Below are 17,666 nucleotides of genomic sequence, written 5' to 3'. Positions count from 1 at the left end.
TAGTGTCTGATGTGGTGAGAAAGAAAAAGGTCAGAGAGGTGGAGGGAGTGAAAAAAATCACAAAATTATGAATTTGTTTATTCCTTACATTGGCATCAGAAGTCTGATAGCTCTTGCTTCCCAGGCAAAAGCACAAGTGCTGTAGTACAAGGAGAAATTTCTTTAAGTTCCAGTTAAAATATAGCCATTATTTAAGAGATTAGACAGAGTTGCATTCACTGGCAGAAGGATGAAGGTGAAATGCTAATTGCTCTCGTTCCCTGGTGTGACTCACCTGGCAGAACCTGATGTTCAACCTTTTCTGGGATGGCATTTTGGGGGAACATTAAGAATGTACAATTTTCATAGGAGGTGTTAACATCATCAGATTATGGATCATTTGTTCTGTATGTGGCTTTATATCCTGCAAGCTTATTAAAGGTTTTGTAGCTCCTGATTGCTAATTACTTGCTTAAAGACTAAAACACTATTTCAAACAGAGCACATTTTCCTTGGGATAACTTGTTATTGCTCAGACAGCACGTACAGTCCGTTTGATTTTCTTCATGGCAAAGAATATAGTTTCTTATTCTGCACGTTCATCTTTTTAGCAGATCGCTGTCAGAATACACCGTTAGGTTTATCGCCACCATTGATTTTATGATGTGATCATGATTTTTCTGTTAAGTGGTGTGTACGGCATTGATTCAGTCAGTTATCTGGATATCAACATGTTCCAACCTTCCAAAGCAAGCCAGTGCTTGACTTACTTTAATTGCATGTTAATATAAACTTCTAAAAGCAAATGTAGTTTTGCTCTTCTGACTACGGCCTGTTGAATTTTATAGGAACTTACAGTGGACTCTTAAGTTCAACTGGGACTAATTTCAATAACATACTAGTTACTGGAAAGGGAGGAGGGAGTGCAGATGTAGAGTGGTTTGTTACCTTAGGTAGTTGATGTATTAGTCATGACTTGAAACTCAGTATGCATACTCTTTGAGTAATTATTTCCTGGATCAATTTAAATCAAGGAGCACAACCATATATTTGAGGATAGCAGCCTGCATGTCTGAATTTCAACTGCAAAAGCAAAGTGGTTAATAGCGCTTGCTCCTCCTCCTCCGCTGGTGTGTTTTGCGGTCCCTGGAACATGTGGTGATGGAGAAAAATTGTGCATTGGTCATTTTGAGTTTGGTGGTTTTCCTCAGTCCTCTCCGCCCTTTCTCCCCAGACTGACTGCTGGATTCGTAATGTCACTCTCAAGCTCTGGGAAGGTGTCTGAAAACCACTGAAACTCTGCTTAGGACATTACCTGTATTTTTCTTGAATGCTTTTCTCTAGGTACATACTTTAAGCAGCATTTGGCTCTTACGTTAACTAAATACTAATTTCCTAGCCTATTCTACATTTGAAAGCTGTATTAGTAAAGAGGTGCTCTTAACACAGAGTGTTAAAATGGAAGAAAAAAAAATGGATTCAGAAAATGGACATGTAAGTAAGGAATTGCTGAATGAGTTCCCACCCTGCTCCTTCATGACGGTGTGCTAGTGCTAACTTTCACATTTTGTCTCCTAAAAAAACCCTGCTTTCTGGTACAGGGTTTGGAAACCATCAAATGTGAGGGTAACGTTGACTCGGGAACTGGTGTACTCTGTTGCAGGAATTATTTATATTGCTCCAAACTAATGAGTTATTCCCTGATGTAGCTCCGGGGGCAAATGTTGCTGACTTGTAACGCAGTTCCCCAAATAACCAGTATTTAATGACAGGCTGATATTTCTTTATTTTCCCAGGTCAGTTTTTTTGTCTTCTGGCTTCCCTGAGTGGAGTTACCTTGCGTTGTTAGTGAGAGAACCTGGATTTTGTAAGGAAAGCTAATACAGTGAAGGTGGTCCCACCTGGAACCAGGAGGCATTTTCTGTGTAATTTTTTGGTGAAAAAGTTAGTTTGGGCATGAAGGGGCTTCAGTCTTAGTTGAACGTAGTCTGCTTTAAATTCTTTTACAGGCTTCAGTTTTTTTGGGTGAACTTTTTACCAAGTGTGAAGTTACAGAGCTGATGAATATTAAAGATGTGTATATAGGAATTTATATCTTTGCATGTAATTTAGTCTGGTTTTGTGGATTCCTCTATTGAGTGGAAATATTACTAATATTGTGGCATGTAAGAGCATTGTTGCAATGCTGTGAAATCATGGAAGACCTAAATCTACTTCCTTGGCTTCCTAAAATTTTTCCATATGTGCGTTAGTCAAACAAAAATACTCCATCAAGTTCGTGATGCTTCCAAAATACAGCAGAGGGGATTTACTTAGATGTGTGCTAGACATTGCTTTCCTCACGTCTTCTTTTAAAGGGTCTGTTGCTTTCCAAGAAAATGCTTTTGGAAATGAGAAGTGAGAGCAATGCAGTACTGAAGTGTGCCACTCGACCAGTATTGTGGAAGATTTGGGAAGTCTTTTAAGTTCAGTGGCTTTTCTGGTGATTGCTGGCAGTAGAAATCCCTGTCTTCACACACTGTCTGAACTATTTTCTCAGCAAAATGTGAGATTTTTTTAACATGAAAACTGAACTTTGTTATAAAGTGGCTGTGGCTGGTGATGTCTAATACTCTGAAAAATATTACTACAATATTTTATTTATTATCTATTTATTTATTTATTAAATAATATTTATTTATTTATTTATCACAAATCCAGTGAGCTGAAGAATCTAGTATCTTTGTCTTTTTCCTTAGATATTGAAGGGTAGAATTCATGCTATTCTTGGTCTCTTTATCAAGCCTGGGATTTATTTTGACTCGGGGAATCACAGAATCACAGAATCAATCAGGTTGGAAGAGACCTCTGGGATCATCGAGTCCAACCATTGACCTGACACCACCCTGTCAACTAGACCATGGACTAAGTGCCATGTCCAGTCTTTTCTTAAACCCCTCCAGAGATGGTGACTCCACCACCTCCCTGGGCAGCCCATTCCAATGTCTAATAACCCTTTCTGAGAAGAAGTTCTTCCTAATGTCCAACGTGAACCTCCCCTGAACCTCCAGGACCCTCACCTAGGCTAGGTTGCATGCATGTTAGTACTTAGTGGATCACTTAAAAGGCTGGATTTCAAATATCATTGTGGCTTAGACATGTACAAATGAACAGAGAGTATGAAAAGAAATGGGCAAAAGAAATGGTTCTAGATAGTCTTATATTCACTCATATCAGTTCGCCAAGGTGATTAGGTGAAGCAGTCTTTATAATTGCTGATTTCATCAGCATTTTAAGTTATTTTTGTTTCAAAAAGCAGATAGCCTTTAAGTACATGGAAAAGGTCTGTTGTTTCAGTGATCTGACAATTCTTCAATTTAAAACCGAAGCTAGTGCAGGGAGAGAACAAACCTTGATAATTTTTAAGCTTAAAGGTTCAGCATCACTTACCAGTTAAATTGCATCTAAACCATAATCCCTCAACATCGGGACAGTTAGGCTGGTGATCATCTGCGATGTGTGAAGTTACTGTGGTTACCAACATACACGAATAAGCCTGACTTTATTTTATTTTTTCTTCAATTTGTTTTTCTGCTGTGCCAATACTGATGTTACCAACCTGGAGCTGGGAGCTCTCGCCGCTAAAGATTCGGGTTGCTCAGTGCTGTGATACAGTCAAAAGTTTAATCTGTGATTTAGGGTTGTTGAGTGTTGCTGGAATAGGGGTTATTTACCAGGCTCTGATAACTTGCTGGGAATTCACTGTGCTGCTGCAGTTTTAGTCACTATTGGTAACATTTAATTCCTGGCGTGTCAGGAGGAAGAACTGATGAATCAAAAATAATCTTGTTTAAATAAGTCTTAACTGGATGGAGGGAGTGAAAAAAAAAAAAAAGGACTTTCTAACTTGCATTACTGGAAATGTCTGCAACAGTGCTGCTTTTTGTTTGAGAAGCCGTTTGTTTTTTAGTAAAGGCCTTTGTGTATCATTGGGCTGGCAATGATGAGAGGCAGCTTAAAAAAAATAAACTGTTCATTGAAAGAAATAATTGAGAAACTGGTTTTAATGGAACTATTTCTAGGCCAGAGCTAAGTGATAACGTGTTTTGTTTTCCAGTATAGTCAGCTGTGATCTGGTAAGTGTATTTCTGTAAGGTAATTTCTAAACTAATCAGTTTTTGTATGCTGTACTTGCTTAGCTATTTTACTTTTGATAGAATTAAATTTATAATATACTGGATGTCTGTGTGAAACTGCTGCTGAGGAGATGGGATTAAATTTGAGCAGTAAATTGGCAAATCTCACGACAGTATAGTATTTAAAATTGCACACTTGTGTATGTGTTTAACTCAAACTTTACTATGCAGGAGGTCCTCCTGTGCTTCTTAGCAGCAGGATTAAGAAGTCCTGTGTTTTAAAAAACGCAAAACCAAAAAACAACACCCAAACCCCCAAACCTTGTTTCCTGAACGTATCTGCATACTGCATAATAATTGTGATTGTTTTACTGGGTTTCAACCAAGAAATTTTCATGTCCTTATGCCATTTTAAGCAGAGAACTCTTCCAATAAAAAGGAGAAAAACTTTATAACAAAATCTAAAAAACTTTTTTTTGAACTGCTTTAAAGGAGAGCCATAGGTACGTACAGCTTGTCAAGTATTGCAGCCAGGTGGTTTGAAATCAACATTATTGCAGTGAGTTTCTGGGAGCTGCAGGAGAAAAACTTCTCTAGTTCTTTCCAGATCCATGGAATAGGGTTTTTTAGTGGTGTGGTTTTTTTTTCCCCCCTGTTTTTCTTGGTTAAGGCTGTGTGTACATTCCAGTGTCTAGGCTGCGCAAGATTATCTCCGTTGATGCTTTGCACTGGGTGGTGTGATGGTTCCACGTGTTTGGAATAGTTGGCCCACCATGTCTGTGAAGTGGACTTTGTGGAAATTTTAGTCCATGTATTCTAGTGGCTGTATTCTTGCTAGTCTGTTTTGGGATTGTTGTAGGAAAAAAATGGAAAAAATGGTCACATGGACAACCCCGCAGAGCAGGCTTTGTCCATTTTCAGTCAGACTGTGTTTTCGTAGCACTCCAAATGCTTTTTGCAGTGTAACGGCGTGGTACCGCGTCGGATTTCTAGAAGAGCAGCGTCTGAGTTCCAGCTCCTCTTGGAGACGCGTGTGCCCTTTTCTGCACAGCTGCTCTCTGAAGAGCAGGTTGAATGTGCCAAGCAAAGCTAGTGTTTTGGATTTGTTTGTTCATAAGGATTCGTTCCTGAAGTCATGGTTTTCTTTAATAGCAGCTTTATGAAAATATTTAGGTTAGATGCAAATTATAGCAGCCTTAAACCTAATTTGCAGTATATTCTGCAAAGTCATCTTGTTTCTTCCTTCTTCCCTCCCGAAGCAAAGTAATACTCTCCCTTAGTGATTGTAATGCCTGAAACCACAGCGCTTTTTTGCACAGAGAAGTCCTCTGGTAAAACCAAGTGTGGGGACATCCCTAATTCCAGCAGAGATCAGCCAGCAGTTGGTACAACGGATATGACGGTTTCTGGGTTGATAAAAGGAAAAATTATCTACTTCCAGCAGTTGCAAGACCAACGTCTACATGCGTAATAAAAAGAAACTTCCACTGTGTCCTGCCAAGAGGGCTTTCTACGCAAGCATCCAGAATGATCCATTCTCTTATTTCATGGAATCATAGAATAGTTTGGGTTGGAAGGGACCTTAAAGATCATCTAGTTCCAACCCCCCTGCCATGGGCAGGGACACTTTCCACTAGACCAGGTTGCTCCAAGCCCCATCCAACCTGGCCTTGAACACTGCCAGGGAGGGGGCAGCCACAGCTTCTCTGGTCAACCTGGGCCAGTGTCTCACCACCCTCACAGCAAAGAATTTCTTCCTAATATCTAATCTAAATCTCCCCTCTTTCAGTTTAAAACCATTCCCCCTCATCCTATCACTCCATGCCCTTGTAAAAAGTCCCTCTCCAGCTTTCCTGTAGCCCCTTCAGGTAGTGGAAGGCTGCTAGAAGGTCTCCCCGCAGCCTTCTCTTCTCCAGGCTGAACAGCCTCAACTCTCTCAGCCTCTCTTCCTAGGAGAGGTGCTCCAGCCCTCTGAACATCTTCTTGGCCTCCTCTGGACTTGTTCCAGAGTTATAATTATAATAATAATTATTATTATTATCCTATTTAGCGATAGGAACGCTTGCAATAAAGGCTTAGATGCTAACAGCCGTGAAGGAAGCTAGGTTATGAATTTAAGGCACACCATACCACCTCTGGACACGTTACTGTTTGTGGTGCAATAAAGTAGCTCCTTCTCCTTAGCTTGTGCGGGGTAGGATTGCCCACAAAGTAGCCAAGGTACCACAACATCTAATTTTTTTTTTTCAGTAGTTATTTGTCAGTGGGAGGGTGGTATTGGGAGTTCACTCCAGTATGAACACCTTGTCTGGATCCAGCAGCTCATCTTTTTTTTTTTTTTTTTTTTCTCCTCAGTAGTAAGCTGAACTGGAGAACTGAGCTGACTAAAGGAGTTAGTTGTGCTAATCTTTATTATAGCTGCTGGTGTAGGGAGAGGGAGGATCAGGCGCTAGTGGGTGGAACGGTCCCTCTTGGCAGTGTTGTAGATTTATGCTAGACTAGATCTTGTATCTACAGTTCGTGATTATGAGTTATCTCAAACCACATTTAATGGGTTGCTTTTTTTCGCAGGGAAAGCTTGCGTCAAACTATTTGGTACTTGCGGTAGCTCAAGGGCTTACAAATACCTTTTCTTAATGTTTTGTGAAAATTACATGGAAAGTCATTGAGTTAATGGAATTTTCACTTCTAAAGTTTCTCAGATTTTAATCTAGGTGTCATATCTGAAAAACCTGCCTCCAGGTGCTGTGTAAGAGGTCTGTGATGTCCAGAAAAAGGGCTTTGCACGGAAAAAGGCGACTGTCATTAGGATTTGCATTTGTTTGTTTCTTACTGTCTCATGACTGCTGGAATGCTTGAATTCCTCCAAGCCCATAAATTTTCCTAAACCATTACAGTAAATTGACTTTGTACATACGGACTTCTGTCTTCAGTGTTTAAGCTTAATAAATTAATAACCCCTGTATTTTTAAACATATTTATAACTCCATTGACACTGCCATCTTTATCTTTTAAATTTCTTTTTAGCCTTAATTTTGTGTGAGCTGCCTGTCCCTTTTCTCTATCTCTGCAGAAGGATTTTCACCTTGTCTAGCTGTACTGATTGAGGCCCTCTTTGGTTGTGGCAAACTGATCTTTGACCTGGAGAAGCAAACAAATCTACTTCTAGAAATACGATCTTTGGGATCTGTCCCGGTTATAAAATGCCTCTTCCCAGCAGGTCATTATCTGACCACGTAACGGGGCCAATTCCTGCAAATGTTGCTCAACATATGAAGAGCTTATCGTCTCATGTTTAAACAAATTTAGTAGCATCGTAAATAACATTTATTCTGTAGGGTAAGTTGTCTTCTTGCATGTTAGGATAAAGTTCCATTAAAGAGAAAAGCCATACAGTGTTATCTGCTTTTATCTGCCTTAGTGTCCATGAAGTATTTGATATATGTATCTCCTTCAAGTTTAGCATTTTTTTCTCTCTCCAGATATTAAAAGGTATTAAGAAATTCCTAAATACCCTTTTGCCTTGCCTATGGCATGGTATAGGAAACTGCAGGTATGATTCTTCTCCAAACAAGTGTGTTTTAGTTTCTAGTGGTGACTTAGCTTTGAGACTGGCGACTTTTATTAGAAATCTGTGTCTTATCAGTTCCCACATTCTCCCCTTTGGTTTGCTTGGTTCATTTTGTCCCTGTTGTAAATGAGAAAGACGAGAACTGGGTTTGCTCTTGGGGTCGAGCCTCTTTGTGCTGCAAACTAGATTTACTTAGTTGGACGTTTAATTGTGCAGACCAGTGGCTTGACCTTTCCTGTTTCGATGGGGTTGGAGCAAGAGGGCAGTGCGTGTCCGTATGCTGTTCAAACGTGTTTTCCCAACTGGGGATGCGTGAATAAACCAGCTGCAGACCTGGGCCAGCACTGGCGTTGCTGTGTTAATAAATGCCATGCTGTGATGGAAACTAGCTAAAGGGAGAGCGAACCCGAGTTTTGCTCCTATGCTGTGTAAAAATCACGTCTCTTGTGAAGCCCATGGATGGACAGCCACTAGTGCAGCTCTCTAAAATGTACATATTTTAAGCGGCCACCCTGGTTTAGCTCCTTTCCGTCTCCCTTGTCAGGGTGCAGGACTGCTTGGATACTGTTGCTAGTGTGGTGATTTTGGTCTGCCCAATGTGGAAAGAGCGAGCTAATTTCTCTGCCTGTTAATGCTCAACCTCTGCCTTAACCTCTTTCCCTCTGAGCTTTTCTCTGAGCGCTTTTTCCTCCAGTCCTTTGTAGTAATCCAGATGCTTGTGTTCTTTTCCTCCTACACAGCAGATGGAGATGGCATAAGCCTTTTGATGACCGCTTCCTTCTTTTTACATAAGTTTTACGAGCTGGTGAGTTCGTTAGTTGGGCGTGGTAGAGCTCGTAAGCTCTGTCCATCACGTGGTGCATCGTTACCTCACCAGTAGTTATATATTTTAGGGATTTTTTTTTTTTTAAGTTTTTAATTTAATCTGGGAAGTGAGCTTTACCACATGGTTGTAGGAGAGGGGAAGGCACATCCTTCATATGATTATCATGATGAATCTGTTTCAACTATTCTGAATTCATGTTAATTACCTGAATACTCTGCTATTCCAAACTGTAAGACAGCAACTCAGAGGCAGTTTAGCTGGTTGAAGAGTTGAACTTCTGCTTTCTTGTGTGTTGTTCTAGGCTTGTAGCTCACATGAAAAATACTTGTTAAAATTTGGCATGAGTTAGATGGTCATCTTCTGTGCTCTAAGAAAGGTTAAGTAAGTTAGCAGCTTGCTCTCTCTGTTCCAGTATTGCCTGTCTAGTAAAGGACAGGTTTTGGCTTGCTAACTGTTTTACTGCTCATCATTTTAACCTTATTGAAAAGTTCTTACCCCATTGAGGTGAATAAGACCATTTTTTCCACTTCATTGCCTATGTAAATTCATCTGTTTTACATTTATTTCACAATTTGGATTTTTTTATTTCGCAACTTGGAGCTCCATTTCACAACCACAAGGCTTGGAGGCGTATTTTCATGGGTCCTGTAAAGTAGCGATGTAGAAAATATTTAATAAAAGGAGAACCTTAGTCTCTGCCTGGCGATTTAGGTAGTTGCATGGGAATGTTACTGGTCTGTATGTACAACAGATCTTACTGGAGGTGTAAAATACAACATGACCGTTACTTAAATTACTTCTGGCTTCTCATTTTTTAGGAATATCTTGGTGGATAAGCCCAATGATCAGTCCTCAAGATGGTCTTCAGAAAGCAATTACCCTCCCCAGGTAAGCATCTGAACCTCTGCAACTGTATAGCTGTGTTGTATAACTTAATATTTACTGTAGTTTTTATTTTAAATGTAAGCTGCTATTATTTATATTGAGAGCCTTTATAGGCTACTTTCTCTCAGTGAAATGCAGGTCATTGGTACATTAGGTGTTTACATTTCCAGCAATTTATTTCTGTACTTTCAAGAAATGCTTTTTTGCAGGGGAAGTTTTGCATTTCATCCTTGACAATTGCGGTTGTACTGGAAATAATTTAACCTTATGGTTAGATTAAGCTGCTAATGAGGCGTGCAGGTCCCCCTTTGTCAGCACTACTGGAAACTCTTGTAGATTGCTGGCCTCGAATCCTAGATCTGAGGAGCTTGTATTTGTTTCTTCTAATAGCGCATTTAGAAATGTAGACGCTGTTTAAAGAGACATGAATGTCACCTCTTCTGCTGGTTAAGCACCTTATTAAAATAAGATTATTGATTTTAGCATCTAATTTGATTTTCACTATTAATTAGATTATCCAGAAAAAATATGCTTACCCTTTTACTTATTTTTTTTTTCTTCAATAAATGTGTTATTCTTTTCTTTATACTAAATCTATACCTTATTACTCTGGTACTGTTTGATCAGCTTCTGTATCTCTTATTCTGATTGTTTTAAATTCTGTTGTTTAAAACACTGATGCACAGCAGAGTGTGTTGTGCAGTATCTCTCTTGTGCAAAGTTCCTCTGTTTATCTACTTATTTAATCCAAGTATTTCTCATGAGTTAAGTCTCACAGAATTTATGTCTAGGTAAATCTTGCTACTTTGCTTTGAAGGTGTGTATAAAAATCTATAGTGTAGACTGGCAGCTCCCTATAGCAGCAGGTCATTTCATCCAGCTGAAAAACTTTAATCTTGATTTTCATGATAGTGTGTTCTATACTGTTGTGTCTGTAAAAGTGGTTTTTTTTTAGGAGAGGGAAAACTATCCAATTTATTCCATTAACATGTTTCATAAACCTGCTTGTAAAGACTAATAATTTTCATCCTCTTGATGCTTCTGTGCATCTGCTGCTCTTTTAATTTGATTTTTTTACATATGTGTGTGTGTGTATATATATAGATAAACAGCATGGGAGTTTAATCCATAGCCTGAAGCAGTTTTAGTCTATCTAGGAACTATTGATTGCAGGGTAATGGGTATTGAGCCTGTATTGTATCCCGGTCTGTGCCATCCTTTCCTTCCTTTCATGCAGAAAACATGTGGTTTTCTTAGGGCTTTCTTGTTCACAAGACAAGGTTGGCTTGTGGTGTAGCTTCTGGGTTTTTCACCTGAGGTGCTCGTAGTTGTTGCTAAAAGTTGCTCTTTCATTTTCTGAGACATCCTGAATATTTTGTGCTTTTAAAAACCTGACTCTGGAGTGGAAACGGCCTCAAGTTACACCAGGGGAGGTTCAGGATGGATCTTAGGAAGAATTTGTTCACTGAAAGTCATTAGGCATTGGAACAGGCTGCCCAGGGAGGTGGTGAAGTCACCATCCCTGGGGGTGTTCAAAAAACGTCTAGATGTGGCGCTTCAGGACATGGTTTAGCGGGCATGGTGGCATTGGGTCGATGGTTGGACTTGATGATCTTTTAGGTCTTTTCCAACCTTAACAATTCTATGATTATATGAAATACATCTCTTGTAACTGGATGCTGTAGAATATTCCCAACCTGTGCTTAAAGCTGACAAGCCGTGATACAAGTTCTGTTCAGGCATGTAGATTAAGCAGGGAGTGATTAGAGTGGTAGACTTCTGTACAAACCACATGAGCTTGTTGAAGAGTTGTCTTCCAGCAATTTTATGTGTATTGATCATGGACTGAATGAAGATGCTGTAGCAGAACTACTGAATCCAACCCTGGAGAACTGGGCACTGCCCCATGTGCTAAGCATGTCATTTAAACCCAACTTTTTGATAGGGGAGAGATGAATTAACATTATCATATATGCTGAGTAGTTGCTCATGTATTCAGCAAGCCCAGTCCAGAGCGCTGAGTGGGAGGGATGATGTATTTCCAGTGTCTCTAATATGTACTTTAGCTAATTCTCATGCTTCTGACCTGAGTGTTTAATTATTCATGTAAAGCATTTTTTACAGTGTAACTTCTCTGTTGAAAAATTAACTGGAAAGAGATAACATGGAATTAAAATTTGCAGAAGCTGCCTGTGAGGAAAGAATGCAGCTTTTATTATTTCTGTGTATGCAGAAACAGTTCCAAATTGTGTTGTCTCATACTTGAAAAAAGGACTTCAGAGTTGGTTACGTTTTACTTAAAATAGCTGGTTCTTGCACCTTGCACATTGGAAGAGTGACATATTTTAATGCAGGTAAAACTTTTACAGAGGTTTTTTGCTTCCTTATTCTTGCAGGTTGCTGAAGTTCTTAAGGTGGATTCTTAGCTTGGAAAACTTAACTTGAAATAGTGGGTGACTGAATTATAAGTGTGGTGAGGAGAGAAGTTGGGGGGAAATCAGTTGTTTTATGTGAGAAGCCGGGTATTTCATATTCCAAAAAATGGTGATATATACACATGACTTTTAATCCTCAGAATAAACATCATGTATCCTATGGAAAATGAAGTTGCAAAGCATTTTATGGCCTGTGTGTTGGCATCACTTCATTGAAGAATTGGTCACTTTTGCTGTGACGCACTTGTTCAAATGTGTGGGCGGCTGTAATAGTCCGGGACAGGAAGGAACTGAAACTCTGTAAAATAAAGCTTTCCTTGTTTCAGACTTCTCCAGCTGAAACTAGGGCTAAGACACAACGCAAGGACTAATGTCAGTCATGCTCGCTGGAACGTGCCATGAGATATTTTAATAAGCTGCAGCCCTAATCGCTAGTGTTTGTCTTATCAGAGTGTCTCACCTTAATGTAAGGGTTTAGTAATTCCCTGCTGAGGTGGTGGTGCTGTGCTGGCTTAGAGGTAAAAATATGAGCGAGTCCCTAAACGTTGATTTATTCCTTTCCCTTACTGAGTGAAACAAAACCTCTCCAGGCATCCTTTTTTTCAGAGCGTTCCTCTTGCTACGATGAGCATGAATCAGAAGAACACAGCTAAAAATCTGAGAACGTGTTCGGTAGCTCAGCGAAGATCCATGCTTTGCAGGAAATGTGCTGGAGTCTGTATTAAGCCTTTTTGAAAAGAGAAAGAAAATGAAAGTGGAAGTCTAGACACTTGAAATGCTGCCATGTGATTATGTTTAGTAAAGGGTTTCCTAGCTTTATGGGTATGGTAGAGTTAAACAATTCTCGTGGCCGTGGAAGCCACCAGTTGGTTATGAATGAGTGCCAGTGAAAGGAAATACATATGACAGCTGTTTTTCTGTTTATTAAACTAAATATCTGTCTTTCTTGAGTCTTGAAATAGAATGACCCAGAAATTATATATTCAATAACAAACCTGTTATCTAGTAACCTGTCCAGGCAGAAGGCGGCTGATGGGTCTATTTTTGAACTAGTTCTAGGCTTACATGGGAGTGTGGAGCAATAAGGCTGGTAATGCTGGAGACCATGGCCCTCTCATAAATGCTCATCCTGATGGCTCCAGTGATGGTATGACTTGGCAGACTGTGCGCAGAAGAACATTTAATTCCCCTGAGTGGCTTGATTAATGTGTAGAACAAAAGGATAGATTTTTATTTAGCCACAAGCTTAACTGCAAAAGCAACGGGTGGGCAGACGAGGGCCGTCCCTGTCGAGTATCTTGGTTATTTTGTGTGTTTATTTCCACACGCAGTACAAGTTTCACTACTCTCTAATAAAAAAATGCTTGAGCAGAAATGGTTAAAGAGAAAGAAATCAATAAAATAACATGTGACTCTAATTGCACAGGCAGTTTGCGTAGTGCATTTGGAATCTGGTCCAGCGTATTTGATGTGAAGATGTAAATTCTGAACAGTTAAAGAGCATATGTATAAAGTTAGTGGCACTGTGCAAACAATTGGTTTCAGTTTGTATCTGAGAAGACCAGTTTTCCTCTCATGATTTCCATCCTGCTGTGTAGATCGTATCAGGAACTAATTTAAAGTACATTAATAAAATTTACACTCAGTTATGTGATGCAGAAGCATGCATATGGTTGTCATCAAATAGTAGCACAGACCAGAGCTTCAAAAACGTTTGGAATTTTTGCTGCAGCTCCCAGTGTGACAGGGCTGGATTTGCTTTTTTGGGTGTACAGTAACAAGCTGAAGGTGCTGAGGCGCCATACATGACTTACTCTACTCTGCTCTTTGTGCATCTTCACTTACAAATGTGTTTAGTCATAAACTAGAAGTTTTAATCTTCTGATGTTTTGTAGCATCTTTTTTGTAAGTGTTGTAATTTGAGGCTTAACAATTAGGCTGAGGTTTTTGCACAGTTGCTCCAATTAGTGTCTGTGTCATGCCTCTAATGAACAAACACTTCAGTTTATAATTTAGGTTTTTGGAATACTTTGTGAATACTTGGACATTAAACATACTAATGTTGCTTATAGCAATAGGACAGAAAAGTGTGAGATGTCTTGGTATATGTATTTGTCTGAAATCTCATAGACTTGTTCTCTCCAGCTTTAATATACAGAATCACAGAATCAACCAGGTTGGAAGAGACCTCAGGGATCATCGAGTCCAACCGCTGCCCTGACACCACCCTGTCAACTAGACCATGGCACTAAGTGCCATGTCCAGTCTTTTCTTAAACACATCCAGAGATGGTGACTCCACCACCTCCCTGGGCAGCCCATTCCAATGTCTAATAACCCTTTCTGTAAAGAAATTCTTCCTGATGTCCAACCTGAACCTCCCCATGCGAAGCTTGAGGCTGTGCCCTCTTGTCACTTGATCATAAATCATAAATCACTTGATCTTATGTACGCTTTTATCACATCTTTCAAAGCTATAGAGAATAGTCTGTCACATCTAAAATCCTGGTAGCAGTCCAAAAATACTCATGCAGCCAGCTGTTTGCAGCTCTTGAGGCAATATTTTGACATCAGAGATTTGTAGCCAGTACCCACAGTGGCAGCAGCATCATGTATGTTTGTATATACATAAAAAAAGTACATCTATGTATGTCTTTTTTTTAAATACAGATACATATATATAAAATATAAAAATGCATACATAGGTACAGGTGTTGGGCCACAGGCTTTAAAGCAAACCTGTCTTTTGTTTTCATATCAGTCAGCAGATAAATTCACAAAAACGTTGCCTTTAGCTTTTGTGCTTATATTTTCTGTAACGTCCGCCTGACTCAGCAGGTGATGGGAGATGTGGAAGCAGTGAGGAGGGCTGCAGAGTTCGTTCACTGTCCGTAGGTTTAAGAAATCCCTGCTAGCCACGTAGAGTAACTGCCGTGCCTTGCTCCCTTCTAGGCGTGTATGCCAAGCTAAAGGATTTATCTGCAGTCTTGGTTTTCTCTCCCTTAATTTAGGGTAAGAATTGAATAATGCAGGATGACGTTGGTGCCAAGCTTTTGCAAATCTGGTGTGGTACTTGAGAAAGTGTGTCTTCGTGACCCAAGCATTAGGTTTGTGATTACAGCAAGATGAAGAATTGCAGTTGCTGATGCTGGTAGTGCTAGCATCACTTTTTTAGCTTCGGGAGAAATCTGCAGGGAAGATATGATGGTGTAGGAGGAGTTAGATGATGTTGTGTCCTGTCTGCTCTGCCTGGGAATTTTGGCAGCGGGCTGTGCCTTGTATCACGTACTGCCTTGCTCATTACAGGACCATCCTTTTGCTCATCTCTTCCTTTTCTCTGCTTTAGAAAATCTGTTTTCTGTATAGAACTTTTTTTTTTCTGAAGTTTGGGAAGTACTTTGAGACAAAAGCGTGGCTTATTGCTAGTTAAACTAACAGTGGGTTCTGACATTTGGGTGGATGGTGTTCTTCACAAAACCAGAAATTTTTCATCAAAAAAAAAAAAATCTGGAGAAATGCCAAAGCATTCTTCTGTTGTACCCTAGCAGTGCTGATACTGGTTTGTTTTCTTCATTCTGAAAATTTTTGAGTTGCTGGAAACATCTTTGGCTGTAAATCTTCCTTATTCTATTAGGTACCTATTGAGTCTGTATTATCATCTGTAACTGCTATATGTACAAGTATTTCTTTTAAGCTAAGCTTTTTGTAGTGAGAAACAGCTGTTGAGATCACACGTTAGCTGTGGGGCTGTTTAGCCTGGAGAAGAGGAGGGTCAGAGGTGACTTTATCGCAGTCTACAACTACCTGAAGGGAGGTTGTAGTGAAGTGGGAGTCGGCCTCTTCTCCCAGGCAACTAGCGATAGGACAAGAGGACACAGCCTCAGGCTTCGCCAGGGGAGGTTCAGGTTGGACATTAGGAAGAGTTTCTTCTCAGCAAGGGTCATTAGCCATTGGAATGGGCTGCCCAGGGAGGTGGTGGAGTCACCATCTCTGGAGGTGTTTAAGAAAAGATTGGACATGGCACTCAGTGCCATGGTCTAGTTGACATGGTGGTGTCAGGGCAATGGTTGGACTCGATGATCCCAGAGGTCTCTTCCAACCTGATTGATTCTGTGATTCTCTGTTTATCCTGATGCTCTCTAGAACGGTGTCAGTTCTGCTCCTAGATTGAGAATTAGTTGCTCTATAGGGCCGTGACAGAAAGACTGAGGACTAAATGGATGGGAAAATTTGTTCTGCTTCTCACCCAAAAGATGCACTTCTGGGGCAAGGTTGTCCCACTGCTGGAGCTGTTCAGCACAAGCAGAGTGATGCCCATGGCACTTTATGGGGAGATACTAGTCTCTACTCAGGAACCGTAGAAAGCAGCCCCATGCATGCAAATACTCTACTTGATGGCGGTGAAAGACTCAAAACACGGCGTCACATCTGCTTTGGCAGTGCTGCTTCTTGGAGGGAAGGGCCACCAGCAGCAGTGCCTGCAGTGGGAGGTGTCCTACAACGCCCTGCTGATCTGCTTGTGCTGTAGCCTTGATCACAGGGTTTTGTAACAAAATCCAGCATGATGAGTAATTGTGATTCTGCACTTTGTCTCGTTTCTCAGCTGTGTACTGCTTATTTCTGAGAAGTTAGGGAAGAAAATTATACACATTGTTTTCAGGTATAAAACTCAATGTATTCTGCAAAACAGGGTGTCTCCAGACTTCCTCCAAGACCTGTTTTGTAGGGGAAGGTTAAATAAACTTGGTGCTCGATGGTCCCTGATGGATGGTGCAGGCGCTTCTCTGCATATGCTTTTCCCGTGGAGCAGATCTTTTCCTCCAGCAGCGCTGATGAAGCTGGTAGCTGGGGCCTGAATATAAATTATCTGACTATTCATACGCTGTGAGGGGGACATTTGTGTCAAGGGGGAGCAAATGTTCATAAGGGAGAACATTTTCATCATTTTCTGTGTAAAACCCCTTTATTGTCAGTTAAGTGGCTTGGATTTATTTGGTGGTGTTAATAAGCAGTTGGTTCCTATGTTAGCCACACAGCAAACTTTGTCTGTGTTCCGTGGTTAAATAGTGTCAGCCCAGAGAGGAAAAGTAATTTGATGTTCTCTTAGCGTGTGGAACATACTGTATTTATCTAATTGTGTATTCAGTTTAGGTTTCATTTCAGGCAGTAGTGGGCGTTTGAATCATCACTCTCCGTAGTTTGATCCTATTTGCCAGATTTCAGGAAGTCTTGCATCCAACTTGAAAGAATGTATGTAAGCCCTGAATAGAAATGCTAGGAACAGGTAGTTTAACCAAATCTTTTTCCTGGATAAACTGCTTTTAAAGTAGTATTCCTAAAACCCCTTTGCTTCATTCCAGGAACAAAGGAGAAAATATAATAATGGGGAGGGATCATCTTAACTTTCATTCTCTGGCTTTGTAAACTGAATTTTTGAAGGCTGTAATGTTTCTCCCTTAGTGTGTTTTGCAGCCTTGGCTTTAATATTAAAATTCACTGTTCTCTCTTCTGCAGTATTTGATTCTGAAACTTGAAAGACCTGCCATAGTCCAGAGTATCACATTTGGCAAATATGAGAAAACGCATGTCTGCAATTTAAAGAAGTTTAAAGTCTTCGGTGGGATGAATGAGGAAAACATGACAGATCTCTTATCCAGGTAAGATGGGATTTTGTCAGCTATGGTAATCATAAAGACTGGACCAAAATACTCTTCCCCTTCACTCCCAAGCAGACACACGGCTAACGGTGTAACAGAGCTGTGGTTGTGATCCTGCAATTAGCTGCCCCTGTGTTCATGGTCAAGTCAGAGAGCAGCAATCCCAACACTCGCTCCGGGAAGCCTTCCTTATCCTGCT

General features: G+C 40.3%; 1 protein-coding gene across 1 annotated transcript in view; it reads left to right on the top strand.

Moving 5' to 3' along the window:
* The window catches only part of MKLN1 (muskelin 1), a 103,747-nt gene that overhangs the window by 5,909 nt on the left and 80,172 nt on the right, over positions 1–17,666 (top strand). Inside the window, exons 2-3 of the mRNA XM_068400578.1 lie at positions 9,310–9,379; positions 17,325–17,467. Of these exons, the coding sequence (XP_068256679.1) occupies positions 9,310–9,379; positions 17,325–17,467 (213 nt within the window). The remainder of the gene's footprint in view (positions 1–9,309; positions 9,380–17,324; positions 17,468–17,666) is intronic.

Source organism: Nyctibius grandis, chromosome 5, assembly GCF_013368605.1.
Source record: "Nyctibius grandis isolate bNycGra1 chromosome 5, bNycGra1.pri, whole genome shotgun sequence".
NCBI lineage: Eukaryota > Metazoa > Chordata > Aves > Nyctibiiformes > Nyctibiidae > Nyctibius > Nyctibius grandis.
This window is presented reverse-complemented; position numbering and strand designations above follow the sequence as displayed.